Genomic DNA, 17,652 nt, shown 5'->3' with positions numbered 1-17,652 from the left:
AAACCATCCTTCCGACTCGGAAAGCGATTGGACGACGCTGAACAAGACAGTGTAAATTTGACAGTATCAACCTCTTCTGTAGAAACACTATGTATCTCTGCATCTAAACAAGCCAGTTCTTGTGGCTTCAGGGGTTTAATTCTGTGAAGCATCCTACGTGTTCCGATCATCTCCATTGGTGGCAAGATGCGAGTCTCCTCTCCAGCATGCCAACGGGTGGTGGAACTGCCACTTCTACCACTTGGTTAGCAGGCTGGGGAAGTTATATAGTCCTGCTCTTGTATCAATGCTCTTGTATCAATGCATAAGGCCTATGGCTCATGCGTTCACTTAAAGCGTCATTGCCAGGGAGTCAAATTTATCGTTATGGGACCCACTATATTGCTTCTGACCCCACCGAGCAGGTCGAATGTTGGGGCCCCTTTCTCGACTACCAGAAATCATACTTTGGGTCTTTCAGGTGATTAGCCCTGTACTCCCACGGCCGGCACTGGAGGGAGAGTATTGTTCTCCTTCCCGGTTTCGCCAGGGCTGCCGGTCCGGTTTTGTATCAGTTGCTCGGGTAAGTGGTGGCGTAACTCACAAAATGCCTCAGGTGATAGTGGCCACCCCTGCTCATACCCCTGGTCAGGCCCTACTCCCCGCAGCCCCAATACATTCGGGGAGGCGCACCAGCATTATCAACCAACGACCACTCCTCACACCCTGGGATAAGTGATCATTGGGTACGAGAATCATGTGCCCTGAGCAAGCGCAGTGAGCCAAGTATGACAGCCTTCTGCATCTGTCCGGCTAAGATTTCTGCCTTAGTGCGGCAGGCCGGTATGATTTTGAAATTCGAGAGTAGAAAGGGCATCATTCCAACAAGGACTCCAATAATCAGAACAACCATCTTGACAGAGTGGTCTGGATAGAGTCTGCGGAGTTCGAAGAGAAAATCTCGATATTTCATCCGTTTCTCTTTCTCCTTTCGGACGATATTCGTCTCGCCAGGAGCTGAAAATTCCACGTCAAATATCGTATTGCTCTGGTGGTCGAGAATGACTACGTCAGGCTTATTAGCTTGTATGAGCCTGAGTACTCTTAGGGCAGCGTTATGTCGATGGACATAGGCCGAGACCGCATATGCCTGACATGCTGATAGCAAGTGCATTAGGGTCTTGGACGTCTCGCGGCAGCTCCTGCACCTTGTTTCAGGAACTATTATACCCATCACGCGACTGCGGTAGACTGAGGTGTTGAAGACACCATCCAGGCAAGCCATGATGAACCCATCTGTTTCCGACTTCAGCCCACCCGACCTGAGGAAAGCAAAAGACAGGCGCTTTGATAAGCCAAGGTCATTATTGTTATTATTATTATTCTGAAGTTAATTACTTTCGTTCTTCGAAAGTTTACCCAAATTTTGTATAATGATAGAGAGGAAAAAAATAATAGTATAAAAATACCTACCTGTAACATAGTGGCAGACATTTTGTTGAAAAATTTATGACTGAATTTGGCAGATTCATCTCCACATCTGCGTCTGACTGCGTGCGTTGAACATTCGATGAACTCTTGAAATGCACTGTAACAAAAATTGAAATTATATTGAATGAATCGACGTTGAAATATTATAAACTAGTTTGCATTTCCTACGAGTATAAACATGTAATGTTTCTAGGGATATGAAAAAATATATATTTAACCTAACCTATAGCAACTAAGGCAGAAAGAAAAATAATAACAAGACAAGAGGTGGACACCTAAGAAAAAGTTACAACCGACATGAAAGCAATCAGTATTCTTCAATAAAAATAACTAAGTAGGAATGAGATCATGTCGAAAGTAACACGTATGTCATACATATTAACGATGACAATATGATGTAACTAATTATACTCATCCAATAAACAACATGGTAAGAGTACTGAAACATTAAACGGCATACTAAAAGTATTTAAAGATTCTAAATGTATTGGGTTTAGCAGAAAAATACTGTTATAAATCACCCACTGAAAACGCCGGCCGCCGCTGGTTGCCGTCAATCGAATATGCCCTTTCCAAGGTCGCGCTTCGCGATTGTTCTAGATAGTGTCACTTAGAGAAAATTCCAGGGCTTCCGGAGACTTACATTACCATATATAAACACTACCAACATGCAGATCGAGAACTTTAGTTGAAAGTGCGGTACGAAGTGTTAGTGTTGTATTGTCAGTGTAGCAGTGGAATAAAGTTGAGTTTAATTGTACAGTATAGTCAATTATTGTCAAACCCACAGAGAAAACGTAACATTTAGTGGAATAATTGACTGAAAAGTTTCTGTTTCATGGTGAAAACAAAGAGTGTCGATTACGACGTTCATTTTCCTTTCTTTGCAGAAGGAAGGAAGATGAACGCAGAAGAGAAGGAGAAAAACTCAGAAGAGAGAAAGATGAACGAATAAGGGAGGAAGAACGATTACGCCGAAATGAAGACCGTGAATTACTACTGAGAATTCAGCAAAAACAAGAAAGAGACAGAGAGAATCGTAAATCATTCAGGAAAAACAAGAAAGAGACAATCAAATGTATCTTCATTTATTTGAAGGAATAACATCTTCTCAAGTGACTACAGGTGAGGTACAGGAATTTATTTAGGAAGAATTTGGAAAAGTATTTCAGGAAATAAAGAGGGAACTTGAAAAATTACGTTGAAAGGAAATTCGAAGAGAAGCTTTAAGGAGTCGACCAAAATTTGAAGAGGTTTTCCGGGAACTTCGGAAAGAATCACCGGAACCGAAGAGGATCGCTGTGGAAAAATGCAAAGCGGAAACAACATCTCCGACTTCTAGCAGTAGTTTTATTAATTTCCCAATTTTTGATGGCGAATCTTCATGGTCAGTTTATCGCAAACAATTTGAGGCCGCTGCGGAAAATAGTGAGTGAAAAAATGAGGAGAACTCGACATCCCTGTTCACACAAATAAAGTTTGCATTCGTCTTGCGAAGAGTATTATTCTTAAGTGAATACTGGTAACTTTTGTCCAAATGTGCGTGTTAATAGCATTTCTTTATTCTCAACTGTTTATTCTCGGATGTCCATTCTCCAGTCTCTTCAGCGCGTCACGAGTCTTGATTTCAATAAAACTTGAACGCTTTCGAGTAACACTCTGAGCTTTTATTCGCTCCCTTGATATAGACATAAATCATAAATCTTTTCAAACGAATACAAAAGCTTGAAGCAATATATCATGCTCGTTTTCATACTAGACAGGCAAGGCTTATGCATTTCTATTTTCATTTTGCTACACAAACATAATATTCCTTTATATTATTCAAAGCTTGTTCAACTGTTGAACTTATAATGTTCTTTCAAATATCCAACTCGGATTGTAGTGGATTAGAGACTCTTTTGTTCATGCTATTATCGAGATTTGAATATTGATACTCTCATGATACAGTGTGTAACTGTACAGCAATGTCAAAGCTGGGAATATTGTATGAATATACTTTAAACCAAGTCAGAATTTTCTAATTTATCGTGATCTGGTTTTGAAAACGAAGAGTAGAACTAAAGTGCCAGGATTAAGTTAAATATTGATTGATGTCCTACAATGATCAAAAACTGACATGGTTGGAATTGTTGTGAAAACCATTGCGTTAGCTTGATTTCTAAAAATTAATAACTTATTTACATTTACGGGTGAATTGAATGACTATGAATTCAACAGAATTAAAAATTTTCGTTACCGGAGTGATTTAAATCCCAATATGGCACTCTAAATTACACCAAATATCATCAAAAACTGAATGTTTGGACATGAACTTTAGATAACCATAGGACCACGGGAGTCATGGGACCATTCTTTTTGGGAGCAAACCTAAATGATCAAGTTGTGTAAAATGTTTTGACAAGATAGGGTTCCTCCTCATTGCGAGGTACCAGAGCGACAGTTCCCCGATGATAACTTTCCGGGTAGATCGATTCAAAGGAGACATTCTACAGAATAGCCACCCAGAACCCCCGATTTCACTCCACTGGATTTTTTCTGTGGAGATGATTGGAATCAAAATTCTAAGAAGCGCAACCAACTACTCATAATTTATGTCAAACATTTATCATCAGGTGTTGTAGAATACTAACACCTGATATTCTTCAGAATGTTGTGGAGGAAACGGAAGCTAGTTTAAACCATTGTATGAAAGTCCATACTGCTTAGTTCGAACATTAGATGAAGTGAAATTTTCTGTTTAGTTTCACTTTATAATTTGAAATTTAATAAAAACTTTAAAAGATTTTCTTGACATTGAATTGGGGCTATTTTTGTAATAGACAATTTCTATAACAAATACGCACTCTCACACGCCAAAACTGTACCCCTCTTCTCAACGACATTTGGAGAAGATTTATAATTATCAGATTCTAACTTAGCTTATTCATTTATAAAAAGGTGAAATGTACTTTGAGTTTTACTTACAAAATAATGATTTTTTGAGAAAGTGATTCATAAAAGAGTGAACAGTAAGCTGCTTATAATATGACCTTTGCTTGAAGTTCATATTTCACATGCATTACTTTGCTATTCCTGAAAGCATTCAAAAATCTAGTGTCACGTACCAGTCTCAATAATTAATGATAAACTGTAGTACAATTTTGAATCAATTTAACTGAAAGAACAATTTGTTCAGGTTAGTTCAGTTAGTTTAGTTAATTTGATTTACAGCCAGTCTTCAAGTATGCCCAACTGAATATATGTGAAACAATTTTGAATTGTTGAACATTTTGATGTTCACATTTTGTCTATAGTATACATTTTCAAACAGGAGTTTCACGTAGAGAAATAGTTATTTGATTTTCAATTCTCAACATACTTCTGAGATATCTAGACCCTGAAATGCACCTAAAGTTATTATTTTTTGCATTTATCAACATTTATTCAGTATCTCACAGTTTTCTGATCGACAAATTTTGACTTATTACTTTATTCGCAATCATTTACCAAATATGAAAACAATTATCTATAACTGAACTTGATTATGAAAACTTCACGTGCACTAGTATTACAGCACATTCATTTAAGAGTCAGAATCAACATGAAAATGTTAACACGAGTAAAATGAATTAAAAATGAGCATGATCAGAGTTACTGCCATTTTACTTTTTGGCTCGACACGGTGTGTTTTTGTTGTATAAGAGTTAAGGTGGGTATAACATTATTAGCTAATGATGTGTAGAAAAGTAGATAAAAGTTCAATATTTTTTTCTCACATTACGGAAACTACTTGGGAAGTTAATGATCCAGTGTAAATATGACACTGGAAAGATAAGACTTGTGAAATATACTAAGAAATGTAGTAGTGTAGAGAATGTCGCATAGAACTAATTTGAAACAATATATAAAATCAAGAACAATATTAGAACTTACACAGTGAATCGAATATATTCTCAAAAAAATTCGAAGAAATCGATAGTAGTTATAATATATTTGAATACTCACCAGCAAACATTCTTGATGCCTTCATCAGCTGCATGCCTCCTTTTCTTTCTTAAAACGGTATCTATACTCAATTCTGATATTTTGATTTCTGGTGGGGAGTCTGATTGGATTTTTTGCATAGCTTTGGTGTAACTTCTGAAACAAACTTCACTTTCGCCTGCCACCTGCGACATACAAGGGGCGTGCCTCAAGTATTCTGGAACAAAATAATGTTTTTTGTAGCGCCCCCTTTTTTCTTTCATCTCAATTAATTCAAATGAGTTCGGTATCTAATTGAAATATTTGGGTGTGCTCGGTAGTCAATTTTAGTTGGACACTGCCCATATGTGAATCAAGAAAAGGTTACCCTTTGCTGAGATGTCAAAATATTTTTGAAAACTTGTTAAAATTAAAACAGTTACGATTTTTGGGAAAGAAAGGTTTTGACTTTCTACTTCTGTAGAATATTATCTGAATATTATCTGACTTCTACACGACTGTGATAGCAATACAAGATTTGGACAATTATCGAAAGACAGTTATGATTTTTACCTTCTTGATAAACTCCTTCTCTACAGAGCTCGTGTACCATTTTTCCTGTTCCGTTGAAGAGTTCCCTGAATGCTTGTTTTTCTTCTTTATTCATGCAGTGTCTTGTGTACGTATGAATGCACTTGATTGCTTCCTTCAAATTTCTGAAAAAAAATTAAGGGGGGGTTATCATACCAAAATATGTTACATTTTTGAATGTTATTGCCCAATAATGAATTTTTTCAGAATCTATGTTTTTCAAGGTAGCAGGAGTTTATTTGAGAGAATATAATAGTGTTTAAACAGCGGAATTTAAAAAAGGATTCTTGGAGCCCTTTTTTGCACGTATTTTCATTTACTGAGAACAAGTCGTTTCGATTTTAAATCGTGGCACTTTTTTTATTGCAGTATATTTTTTCCATTTCATATTGAATGAACACATTTTGATTTGCTTTAAAAAATTAGGTATCATTTAAATACTTGATGAATGTCGTAGGTACGTGAAATGATAGTGATAAGCCTCAAGTAATGGAATAAAATTTTCATCAGCATTTTTATAATGCCATTTTTTTCAGAATGTCCATTTTTACTTGTTTGGCTAACGAAAAAAAATGGGTATTTTTCAACTGATCTCGCTATTTCGTCTAGGTTTTGCAAGGTTCGGGAAATTGCACAAAAGTTGCTTAGTTTTATAGTCACTTTTAGTAGCCACTATCATAACAAATTCGTATTTCTTGAAGTTTTTCTTTAGAAAATAGGTTGATATATATTATTTGTATCTACAATTCGAAGACCTTCGAAACTTGGCAGTTGGATGAGAATGTTCGCATACATTTCTCCGCGTTTTTGTTACAGTTGACAAATACTGTTTTGAAAACTGTTTTTTGGAACATGCATATTTATTTCAAATGTTTTTCAACTAAGAAAAATTGGAAAAAAGTCCATGAAAGGATGGAATATTATTCGACTTTTTTCCATTGTTGGCGAAAACCAAGTTTTTTTCCCAAAAAAAAAAACAGGTTTTTTGTTTAAACTAGGTTTATTTGATGCAACGTATTATGAGTCTAAATACTTTAAAAATTAATAAACCATTTTATAAAATTATAGTAATAAACAATGAAAAAAATTATTAAGAAAACTTTAATTTTTATTTACACACATAAAAAATTAATTAAACAAAAAAATCTTCAAACGTAATAATATTCAAAATAACAAAGTTCGAAAATACAAAAATAGAATTTATTTATTTTCATTTCAAAAATTTGAATATTACTAGTGTAAAATTACATGTTCTTTTAATTATCAGAATAATTCAAAATATATTAATTTAAAAATTTAAATATCAAATTTTCATTTGTAGTTTATTGAGCTGTAGTTTTCATTATTAGAATAATATCAACAACATAGAGAGAAAAACCCAATAAAAAAAAGTTTTTTTTTTCTTAAAAAACCAGTTGGTTCAAACCTTGATTTGGTTTCAAGCATGTTGCTTCAAACCTGCCAACCCTGCTTTTTTCATTATACCTCTCTGTGTAAGCAATGGAGGATTTGGACTATAATTGAAAGACATTTTTCAGATACCGAATGATGACTATTTTCAAATAGAAATGTCGAGAAATATATGAGTCTTGAAATAACGCCAAATTCGCGTTATAATTGGTTTATATAGAAATGCATGAAACGCATCGACCTGAGTTAATGTATGTCTTCAAGTTTTACGTCGAAAAAATTTTGGTCTCTAATACTTGGGAGAATTGAATGATATCAAAAAAGAAACGAAATCCAATTAACAAAACGTGTCAGATCATGAAACAGTAAAAATGTTCCTTGGATGTATTTTCACATTATTTGAAATGAAGGCGGTAGAGCCACAAGAAATACGGCAATTTCAGGTTTTTGCAAATATATTGATATAAGTATAATGTTGATCTTGATTGCGGGTAGGTACTAACAATCAAAATGTAATAAACCTTGCTTTGGAATATCTCCTTATTCATTTTCATGAAATTCACCTTTTTTTTAAATTTTCCCCGTTATTTCTTGTTATTTTCTTTATTTTTCTGTATTGTATGTTTTGTTTGAACCCCCATTTTTTTTATTTATTTTCATTTCAGGTCACAATTATTGTTTTCTATAAATACGCTCATTTTGTACTTATATCTTCATATTTTCAAACGAAACAAAATTAAATTTTGATAAAAATTTTTCTGCTGAAAAATAATGAGTAATATGATATTAACTGACCAAAATGCCAATATCAGCAAAATTATTAAAATATCCCTCCTCCCAATATAGAAAAACGCAGTGTAGCAGCCTTAATATGAATTCATTCGATCAAATTAAAAAAAAATAGCTCATCCCCACCCAATTTCCTCAGTAAAAGTTTCCATTTACTATCCCACGTCATGCAGCCGTTCATAATTCACAATGCTTATCTTTCGGGAACGAAACGTTTTAAATATTCTCCATAAAAGACCTACGTATAATTTTCTTTGTTGACACGGAGAGATGAGCAGTATTACATTTTTTGGTTTTACAGTTTTTGCAAGGCGATTTAATTTCTCATTCGAGAAGTTAGATAATCGCTTTGCATAAAAAGATCCCATTAGGTGGAAGATAATTTCCTTGCTCGACTTCAGTTCTGGTCTGGTGGTCGGTGCCACAAATTTAATGGAAATCTGTTCGAAATAGACAGAACTATTCTACTTGGGATGATTTACAAAAGTTCACTTTTTTGGGCGCTACGGTCCACGATTTTTAACAAATGTTCTCTTGCTAACTCGATACAGACGTTTTACCAAACACTTAAATTAATAATAATCCTATATTTTCAAACCATTACGAGATTTCTTTCATAACTGTTTCATGATTCCGAGAGTCTACGTGACCGTCAAGGTCCCTTTTCCATAAAAAGAACTAATAAAGGATATTTATGTAATCTGAAAACAATGGAGTTGTGCTTCTATTCTGCTATCTTTTTGTTACAACAATTCTGTCTTAATTCTTGATTGAGAAAATCCATTTATCAAAATTACCATTACTGAAAAGAAGACAAATGACAAACTACCTTTGTTGTCAACTGTTTCTAGAGTTTGTGTGGAGAATTATCTTTGTATTTTATCAGTTCATTATGGATAATCATTCCTAATAATCAAGTAGTGAAAAATTACCAGCTGTTATTATTGCAATAATAAAGATTATCTGAGCGATACCATGCATAGAGTGAAAAATACTAGATAATTTCAACGTTTCATTCAATTTTTTTGCATAAATCGTATTTGGACCAACACTGCTTATTTCGACACTAGATGTACCATATCAGTAATCAAATATTGAATGTTACACAGCATATATTATAAACATGACGAATGAATAAATGCATACAGTGCTTTTTTTTTATGTTTCCCCCTTTTATTATTTTTTGAACGGGTCAACTCCAAAAACATTTGGAATAGTGAAATCAATGCATGAAAACTTTTATTTTGAAGTGAAATTGACAGGTGAAACTTTCAAGATGGCGACTGAGCGACAAATATTTATTATTCTCTGCGATATATCCAATTTCGAAGCAGGTTCAGTTTCGTACACCTTTTGCTTCAAATAGCCCCATAAAAAAAGTCCGAAGGTGTAAAATCTGGTGAGCGGGCTGGCCATTCTGTAGGACCTCGACGGCCAATCCAACTACCGGGAAAAGTAGTATCCAAATAGTTTCTTACTTGTCCGGAGTAATGTGGTGGTGATCCATCTTGTTGGAATACAATATCCATATCGAATTCATTAGGATTCGCTTCGACGATTTCAGTGATGACAGGATCAACAGTCGTTTCCAGCATATTCAAATACAGTTCCCCTGTTTAATTTTGATCAATAAATAGAGGATCTACAATATGGTTTCCCAATATTCCTGCCCAAACGTTAATTGTTTTCTGGATATTGGGTATGTGTTTCCCGGAAAACGGTTGATGTCACTCCAATAACGGCAATTTTGTCTGTGAACATTGCCGTTAAAAAAATGTACATTCGTCACTAAAACAAATATTGTGGAGATAGGTAGGATGCCTTGCAATTGTTTCCGTCATGATCTCGCAGAATTCTGTTCTTCGATCAGGGTCATCTTCAGTTAATTGGTGTACTATTTTAATTTTGTATAGATGATACCTATTCCTCTTCAAAAGTCTCCACATAGTAGAAAGATACACCTCACAAACATTCGCGACGGAATAAGTAGACTGTCCAGGATTTACTACCATCCCACCAATCATTTGCCCTTGCTGTTCTTCCGGTAGTTGTGAATTTGGATACAAATTCCCTCAAATATTTTCTACAGATAGGACGATTTGGAAAACGTACATTGATAATCCTTTCGGTTCTCGTGAAAGTTACGCGTCACACCGTAAATAAAAATCGCTTCAATTTTCTCTTCCAATGGACGAGAATTGACCAATTTAGAGATTGTTGACGTGGTATCTTTCTACTAGTCAAACTGAAAACCAAGTGAGAATATTTTTTGTCATTTTCATAAACAAAAAATAACTTAACAAACCTTATCGGGTTTTTGGAATTGCCATATGTCAGATAAAAAAGAATATTTCTAGAAATATTATAATGTGTTTGTCTTCAGGAAATTATTAAATGTTTCGCCATTTTGTAGTAGGTGGAAACATTGACTTCATATTCTAGGGTTGTGGAGTATTCGTCAGGAGCTTCAAAATGATCTATCACAAGACCCTCCTTTCCATTTCATTTTTTTCCCAGATGGCGCCCAGTTTCATCTGTCAATTTCAATTCAAAATAAAGTATTCATGCATTAATTTCTTTATCACAAATTTCTATTTTTGAGTTGATCCGTTCAAAAAATAAAAGGGGGGGACATTAAAGGAATGCACTGTATATGACAGACTGTGAAAATGACATCAATATCCTCCGACGTAAGCGTAAATATTTCTTGGTTCTGAATTTGATGACCTCCAATAATAGTAATTATTACGAATCACACAGTCGCTTGAAGTATTTATAGAGTGAGTATTGAATTCCGCTACAGATTATCAGTTTCAACGTTATAAAATACAAGAAAATACGTAGGAAGAATTGATCGACTGGCAAATAATGCAATTTTGAAGTGATTCAGAAATACCTATTTTATTTATTCTAATATTAGTTTTTTAATGGTTTTTCTCACTCTCCTTCTTGATATCACTTCCACCACACTTTGAATTTCATATTTGTATGGTATGATGTTTCATTTGAATTTAAAGATAGGCATGCCGATAACCTAATTTTCAAATCAATTTTGGGTCAGTTATCATTTTGAAACATTCAACGTCTTTGTAAAATGTGAGTTGAGTACCATATCATTTTGTAATTATAAGCGTTTACTTTCGGCTTTGAAAAATGTGTGTATTGTTTGTCATAAATATTTACACTATCATACATGAAAATGTTCCTAACAATTTTTAATTCAAACGAATATTGACAAATCACATTCCATTGTATGGCATGGTTCATCAAATGTATAGATTTCACATAGGTATATCATTCTCTAAATGAAACATATTGTCAAAATTCCGGCGCAGAGAGACGATCATAACTTTTGATAAAACACATTTGGCCAGGTATAACCCCAAATGAATATTAACGAGTTTTGCTGATAAAACAGACCATCTGCTAATGACGCCGGGACACCCATTGTTTCAGCACTTTTTTCGTGTGTGCACGTCCGAGGATCGTTTTTATTAACATTGCATTTTCTCTTAGCAGATAGAGCACGTTTGCTTAGTTAATGACTGCTGAACTTTTCATAAGGTCAATTTATGTCTCGGGATAAATCGACTAGAAATAGAAATGCATTCGTGCTTCTGATAAACGGAATGTGTTTTATGGCAGTTTGGTTCGATCATTGATTAAAATGTCGAAGAAAATAGCCGTACTGAATTTTCATTTTCAATTAATTATCATCAAGATAGATAGAATAGGATAGATATTGGGTTGTAAAATTTGTAACGATCAAGTTATTTTATGGAAAAGACGACAATCATAATCAATTTCATAGAGTTCTGAAGTATCTACTCGTCTGTTTTATTAGAAATGGCTATCGATATTTATGATCCCTAACCTTTCTTAATGGTTTTCTTGTATTATTTTAGAGTGTCTATAAAATCCACTTACTCTTGTGAATAACAGTATTACACTGGCTTGTATTTTCTCCTCGGGAAGTCGATTTTGAATTTGGAAATAGTAATACGACGTTATTTTAACTATCAGCACCCACGTCGAACCGCCCGGCCACCGACCGGCATATTTGCATATTGCTGATTGCATATTTCATTATCATATTTTTTTTATTCTCCAGAAAGTAAAATTTCTATAACTTCTCTATCTCTTTATATTATGAAATATTTGCACAAATCCAAATTTCATTGTATATACACAATTATTGAATTTTAGAACTGATATATTTTAATAATACACTGTTTTCGAATACAAATACAAAATGAAATACAATTTATCTAAAATACAATCATTAATAAATATTATCTAATGGAGTTTTTTCCCAACACCAAACCGTTATTTTAACACCTCGATACGTGTTTCGATCACCAAGTGATTATCTTCAAGAACTAGGAACTAGGTATGAAGGTGGTTTTTGAAACAAGTCATACACTACAGAGCCTTTTAGGAAGTCCAAAAGAGAAAGTAAAGAGTTCGGAAAAGTCTGGAATTTACGAAATTAAATGTAAAGACTGCGATGCAAAATATTATGGACAGACAAAAAAAGATCTAAAATATGGAAGACCTGAAAAATCAGCAGTCACCCATAATATTTTGCAATAAAACCATTCCATATATTTCAGTTCATTAAGATTATTTAGACAAGTTAACAGGCATCTAGATGCCTATGAAAGTTTAGAAATAAGTAAACAGTAATATTTTGAATAACTATGGTGGACCAATATCTAATAGTAAGTAAGTAAGTAAGTCAATCAATTATTCAGTTACATGATTTGTTTTCCGTGTGATTTACATTTCAATTCAATTACGATTTACAATTCAAATGTCTTATCATATAACCATATATTACACAATCTGTAGCCACCTAAGCTAAGCTTGTGTCGTGGCTACAGACTGATACAGCTTGTTAAAATAATATTTTAATTATTAGATTTACCTGACTATTACATAAGGAGACATCGTAAAATTAATTTAAGACTAGTAGATGAAGCAATATTGTGAAATTAATTTAAGACACTCAAGACGCAAGACATTTTTATGTTTCCTACACCGTGAATGCTACTGGTTGGGTTGACAAGCTAGGAAATATACTGTACGCCAAGGTCTACGTTCTCTAGACATTGGGCGCTACAATGCGTGATTGATACTCAAAATGCCTGACAGTAGGTCATCGTGGTAGTATTAGGTAGTAGGTTTTTTCTAACAGTAATAAAAATAAGCTAGATAATCATTTGTACCTAATGTATAATTTCAATTTAATGTGTCATATACATACATTCTGATAGTAGGTAACGTTGTATAATAGGTACTTGATAAACACCTATTTAATAAATATGAAGAAATACAGAAATATGTATACAGGTAGCATATTTTAATGTTTACTTCCATGACCTTTTTGTTTCTTGAAACTTCCAACTTTGAAAGCCCACCTGCCTGTATTGCTCTAGCGCCAGCATGTAGGCAAACGACTCAATAATTTTGATAGTTTCGATTTTCTTATTGAGGTTACATTTGTGTTCCAACATGAATTTTGATCGATTAGCTTCAGCAAAATTATAGAAGTTGTTTAGGTTTAATTTAAATTTTGACAGTGGCATCTGGTACTCTGCTGATAATTCATTATCATTCAAGGTATTTTCCAACTTTTCACTTGATGTAGGCGAAATTGTGTTATTTGCTTGCATTGATTTGGTAAACTCATTGTTGTAAACTCATTATTTTTAACTAAATCAATATTATCCTCCATTCCTAAAAAAGAATTGTCGACTCCAGTATCTAAAGCTAATGATGCTAACTCAACTCGGTCTTGGAAATTCAAATCAGGGGTATGTAATAGATTCATAACACTGTGACACACAACAATGTTTACAAAATTTGCCTCCTGCTCCATATGGACAATCACATTGTTCTGTTTGAAAGGTTAGAGTGTTCGTTCTAATGATGAATTAACAGTATATTCAAAATCGTTTACTCAAGTAACATCCACTATCTAGGGAACGGAGTTTTTGGCACTCAGTACATTTCCTAGCTCGTCAGTGCAACAAGTTGCGTTCACGGTGTAGGAAACGTAAAAATGCAGACGCAAGTACCTAGAAGAGGTATCTATGGTACAAATAAGGAAAACTTTATAAATAGGATTAGTTGGTCAAGAAGATGTGAATGCGCCGCTTATGAGAAGCAATACGAAGGAAACGTCCGGTATTGTGTACAGACATATCTGAGGGGGAGTATTTTGAAGGGAACAAACTAGAAATTGATGAATAAATAAATATTTTTTAAGAAAATGAAAATTCAGCTCATTATTTGAACATACAGCGTACAACAGTCTTCATTTTGGATCTACTCTAATTCAGAGGTTCTGGTTCTTTCTTTCAAATACAGTATTACAAAAAACATACCGGTTCGATGTTTGCATTGCATTATTTTATTGGATAAATGATTATTTGAAACTGACATCTTAAAATCTCTTACATTATACATTTATCAGTTTGAAATGTTTGACAAGCTTAAGGGATAATGAAATGAAAGAAGAATAATAAACCAAAATATCATGTCGTTGGTAATAATTTGTTTTGAATTTGCATTGAAATAGTTTCAGGCTTTTTAGGTATCTCTCCGAGTGAGACATCCTGAATGTCATAGGAAGGGTGACCATCGAACTTGTCATAGAATCATCAATAAACTGGCAAATTGCTCTACACAGCGAAGCTATATTCAAAAAAGCAAGCAAACTATATTTTTTTGATACCGACAGTAATAACAAACCAACAAAATCTGATAACCTGTGGTCCCCGACAATAAAATATCATATTTGCATCAAAATCCCCCAATTGAAGTAAGTTTGAAACTAAAAATCGAGGTGAAGGAAAAAGTTGAAGACCTCATAATCAGGATATGCAAAGTTCAAAAGTAGATTTCTGAATTGAATTTCAAGTTTCTCCAGAAAACTGGACAAACTGAGTTCGTCAAGAAATTTACTTTCTTCTCCGAATGCAACGAGCTCATTAGTCTATTTCAGAAGCACTCACGGGAAGGAAAGTAAAGAAGTTAACCAAGATTTTTTCTTATTTTCTCGGATTCATTGGAATGAAGTCAATTGAACTTCAATAATGAGATGTGGGTGGAATAGTGATGTTTCACTTATTCAATAAAAATGTTTTTTTACACAGCTTCTCGTTGTCGTAACCCAAAGACACTGAAATGCACTCCAAAATAATTACATCGGTTGTGATTGTCGTTCTAACTGTGCCCACATAATTACACAAACATTGGAAGTAATGCTTTGCAGTTTTCACAATTTGAGTTAGCAATTGATAGTGACATCATCAAACAATTTATATAAATAATAATAATAAATAATAATAATCTTTATTGAAATAGGAAACCTAATATACATATCTATGAGTGTAATAATAACACTAGCACAATGAAATATAAAAAAAGTATGTAAAAAATTTTAAATTCAAACAATTTGAGATTTAAACTAGCATGTAGCCAGACAGTGAATATTACATATAAAGATTTCAGTATCATATGTTAAGTAACATTTAAATAGATAATGAAATATAGGTACATATATACATTAAATTATTATTAAAACAGTGATATTTGGTTTCATTACAGATACAAATACTCTAGTGAACAATTGAAAACAATTAAAAACAATAAATGATAGCCAATAATGCCCCAAATAATTCCACATAACTATACAATTTGTATTCTATTACTTTTTTTAAAATTGTTTAAGTGTTCTTTTAAAATCTTTTGAAATGGATAATTTTTTTATTTCTTCAGGTAATTCATTGCACCCGTGGAAGCCCTTAAAAATTAACGAATTCATGGTCTGCCGGTCTGTTTATATGTATATTATTGGAATTTCTTGTATTATAATTATGAATGTTTTTATTGAATTTGATGTAATCTTTAAAATATTCTGGTGCCATTCCATTCAAACATTCCATTCTAACAATCAAGCATACTTTCTATGGGAGTACGGCGATTTGTTTTCTATTGTTTAAATAATCACTGAACCATTCTAACACCTTTCCATCAATCCCATACTGAGCCAATTTCAACAACATGATTTCTCTATCAATTGTCTCAAAAGCTTTTTTTAAGTCTAAAAATACAGCAATAACATATTTCTGGTTATCCAAGTTAGTTTTAATATTACATATTGTGTGCTGTAATGCTGTTAAACATGAGAAGTTTTTACGGAAACCCGATTGATTATCTATCAAGATTGAATTTTTAGTGACGTGATGTAATAACTGATCATATACAGCAACTTCCAGATTTTTTTTCAATTGGGGGCAAAGTATTAATGGGTCGAATTTCACTGGGTTTATTGCTGTTTGCTATTTTTGGAATAGGAATAACAGTACTGCTTTTCAATTTATATGGTTTTTTTCCTGTATATAGAGATCTATTAATTAAGTTTAGAATAATATGACCGATGGTTTCGAAGACCTCTTTGATCATTTTACAGTTCAGCGTTTCATATATGGAGAATTTATTGTCTAGGTTACTAACTATTTTCCGCAAATCTATCATAGCATTTCGAAGTTTTCGAATTTACAATATAAATTATTGTTTACATTGTTTCAGTGATGCTGATACTTTGTATAATATCAATGATACTATGAACAAAATAATTATTGAAACCGCACGCTATTTCTATGTTACTTGTTAATAGTCGATTATGCTCATTTGATTCAAAATATATGCAATTCGAGACATTATGGCTGTTACTGTTAACCAGTCTCTTTAAAGTTCTCCAAATTTCTTTGGGATTATGTCAATATTGTCAAAATAATATATTTCTTTTTTTTTTGTTTTAAAAGACTGACAACATCATTTCTCAATAATTTAAAGGTTTCCCATTTATCTTGTTTGTTGTTGTTGGAGCTCGATTTGAAAATGTTATATGCTCTGTCCCTCTTCTTGATTAAATCATATATCTCATAGTCAAACCATGACAACTTTGATTGGTTCTTACATATTTCAATAGGGGCATTTTTATTTATTACAGTTTCCCATGCCTCCAAAATTCCATTATAAATTGTGTCAACGTCAACAGAAGTTAAATTAAAGTTGTGCACCATTAGGTTAATTTTAATACTGTCTATATTTGCCTCATTAATTTTTCTGAATTTTCTGACGTTCTTATTAACTTTGATTTCATTGCAGAAATTAACTGAAATAACCGAATAATCCGTTATTTTTGGACAGTCATGTACTTCAGCTACTATATTATGTTCATTGATATTGGATATCACATAATCAATTAATGACTTACTAATATCTGTAATACGTGTAGGCTTTGTGACACTTTGTAACATACCATAAGCAGAACAAATATTTTTAATTTTCTTACCATAAAAAGAATCAGTTATCGCCAACTAACACACGACGACATTTAGTATTGAATAATACATCAAACATTTCTTCTAGGTT

At 33.2% G+C, this 17,652-nt stretch overlaps 1 protein-coding gene across 2 annotated transcripts in view; it reads right to left on the bottom strand.

Annotated features, from left to right (window-relative positions):
• LOC111512051 (uncharacterized) overlaps window positions 1-17,652 on the bottom strand; it is a 176,056-nt gene that overhangs the window by 3,162 nt on the left and 155,242 nt on the right. For both annotated transcript variants that reach the window (XM_074179837.1, XM_074179838.1), the window contains exons 3-5: window positions 5,989-6,131; window positions 5,458-5,653; window positions 1,453-1,567 (exon numbers count right to left, since the gene is read on the bottom strand). In XM_074179837.1, coding sequence (XP_074035938.1) covers window positions 1,453-1,567; window positions 5,458-5,653; window positions 5,989-6,131 — 454 coding nt within the window. The remainder of the gene's footprint in view (window positions 1-1,452; window positions 1,568-5,457; window positions 5,654-5,988; window positions 6,132-17,652) is intronic.

The sequence above is a fragment of the Leptinotarsa decemlineata genome, unplaced genomic scaffold (assembly GCF_025532065.1).
Source record: "Leptinotarsa decemlineata unplaced genomic scaffold, Ldec_3_MD MMD2_tig00026282_RagTag_RagTag, whole genome shotgun sequence".
Classification (NCBI taxonomy): Eukaryota; Metazoa; Arthropoda; class Insecta; order Coleoptera; family Chrysomelidae; genus Leptinotarsa; species Leptinotarsa decemlineata.
Note: the sequence above shows the minus strand (reverse complement) of the source record. Positions and strands in the feature narration are given on the sequence as shown.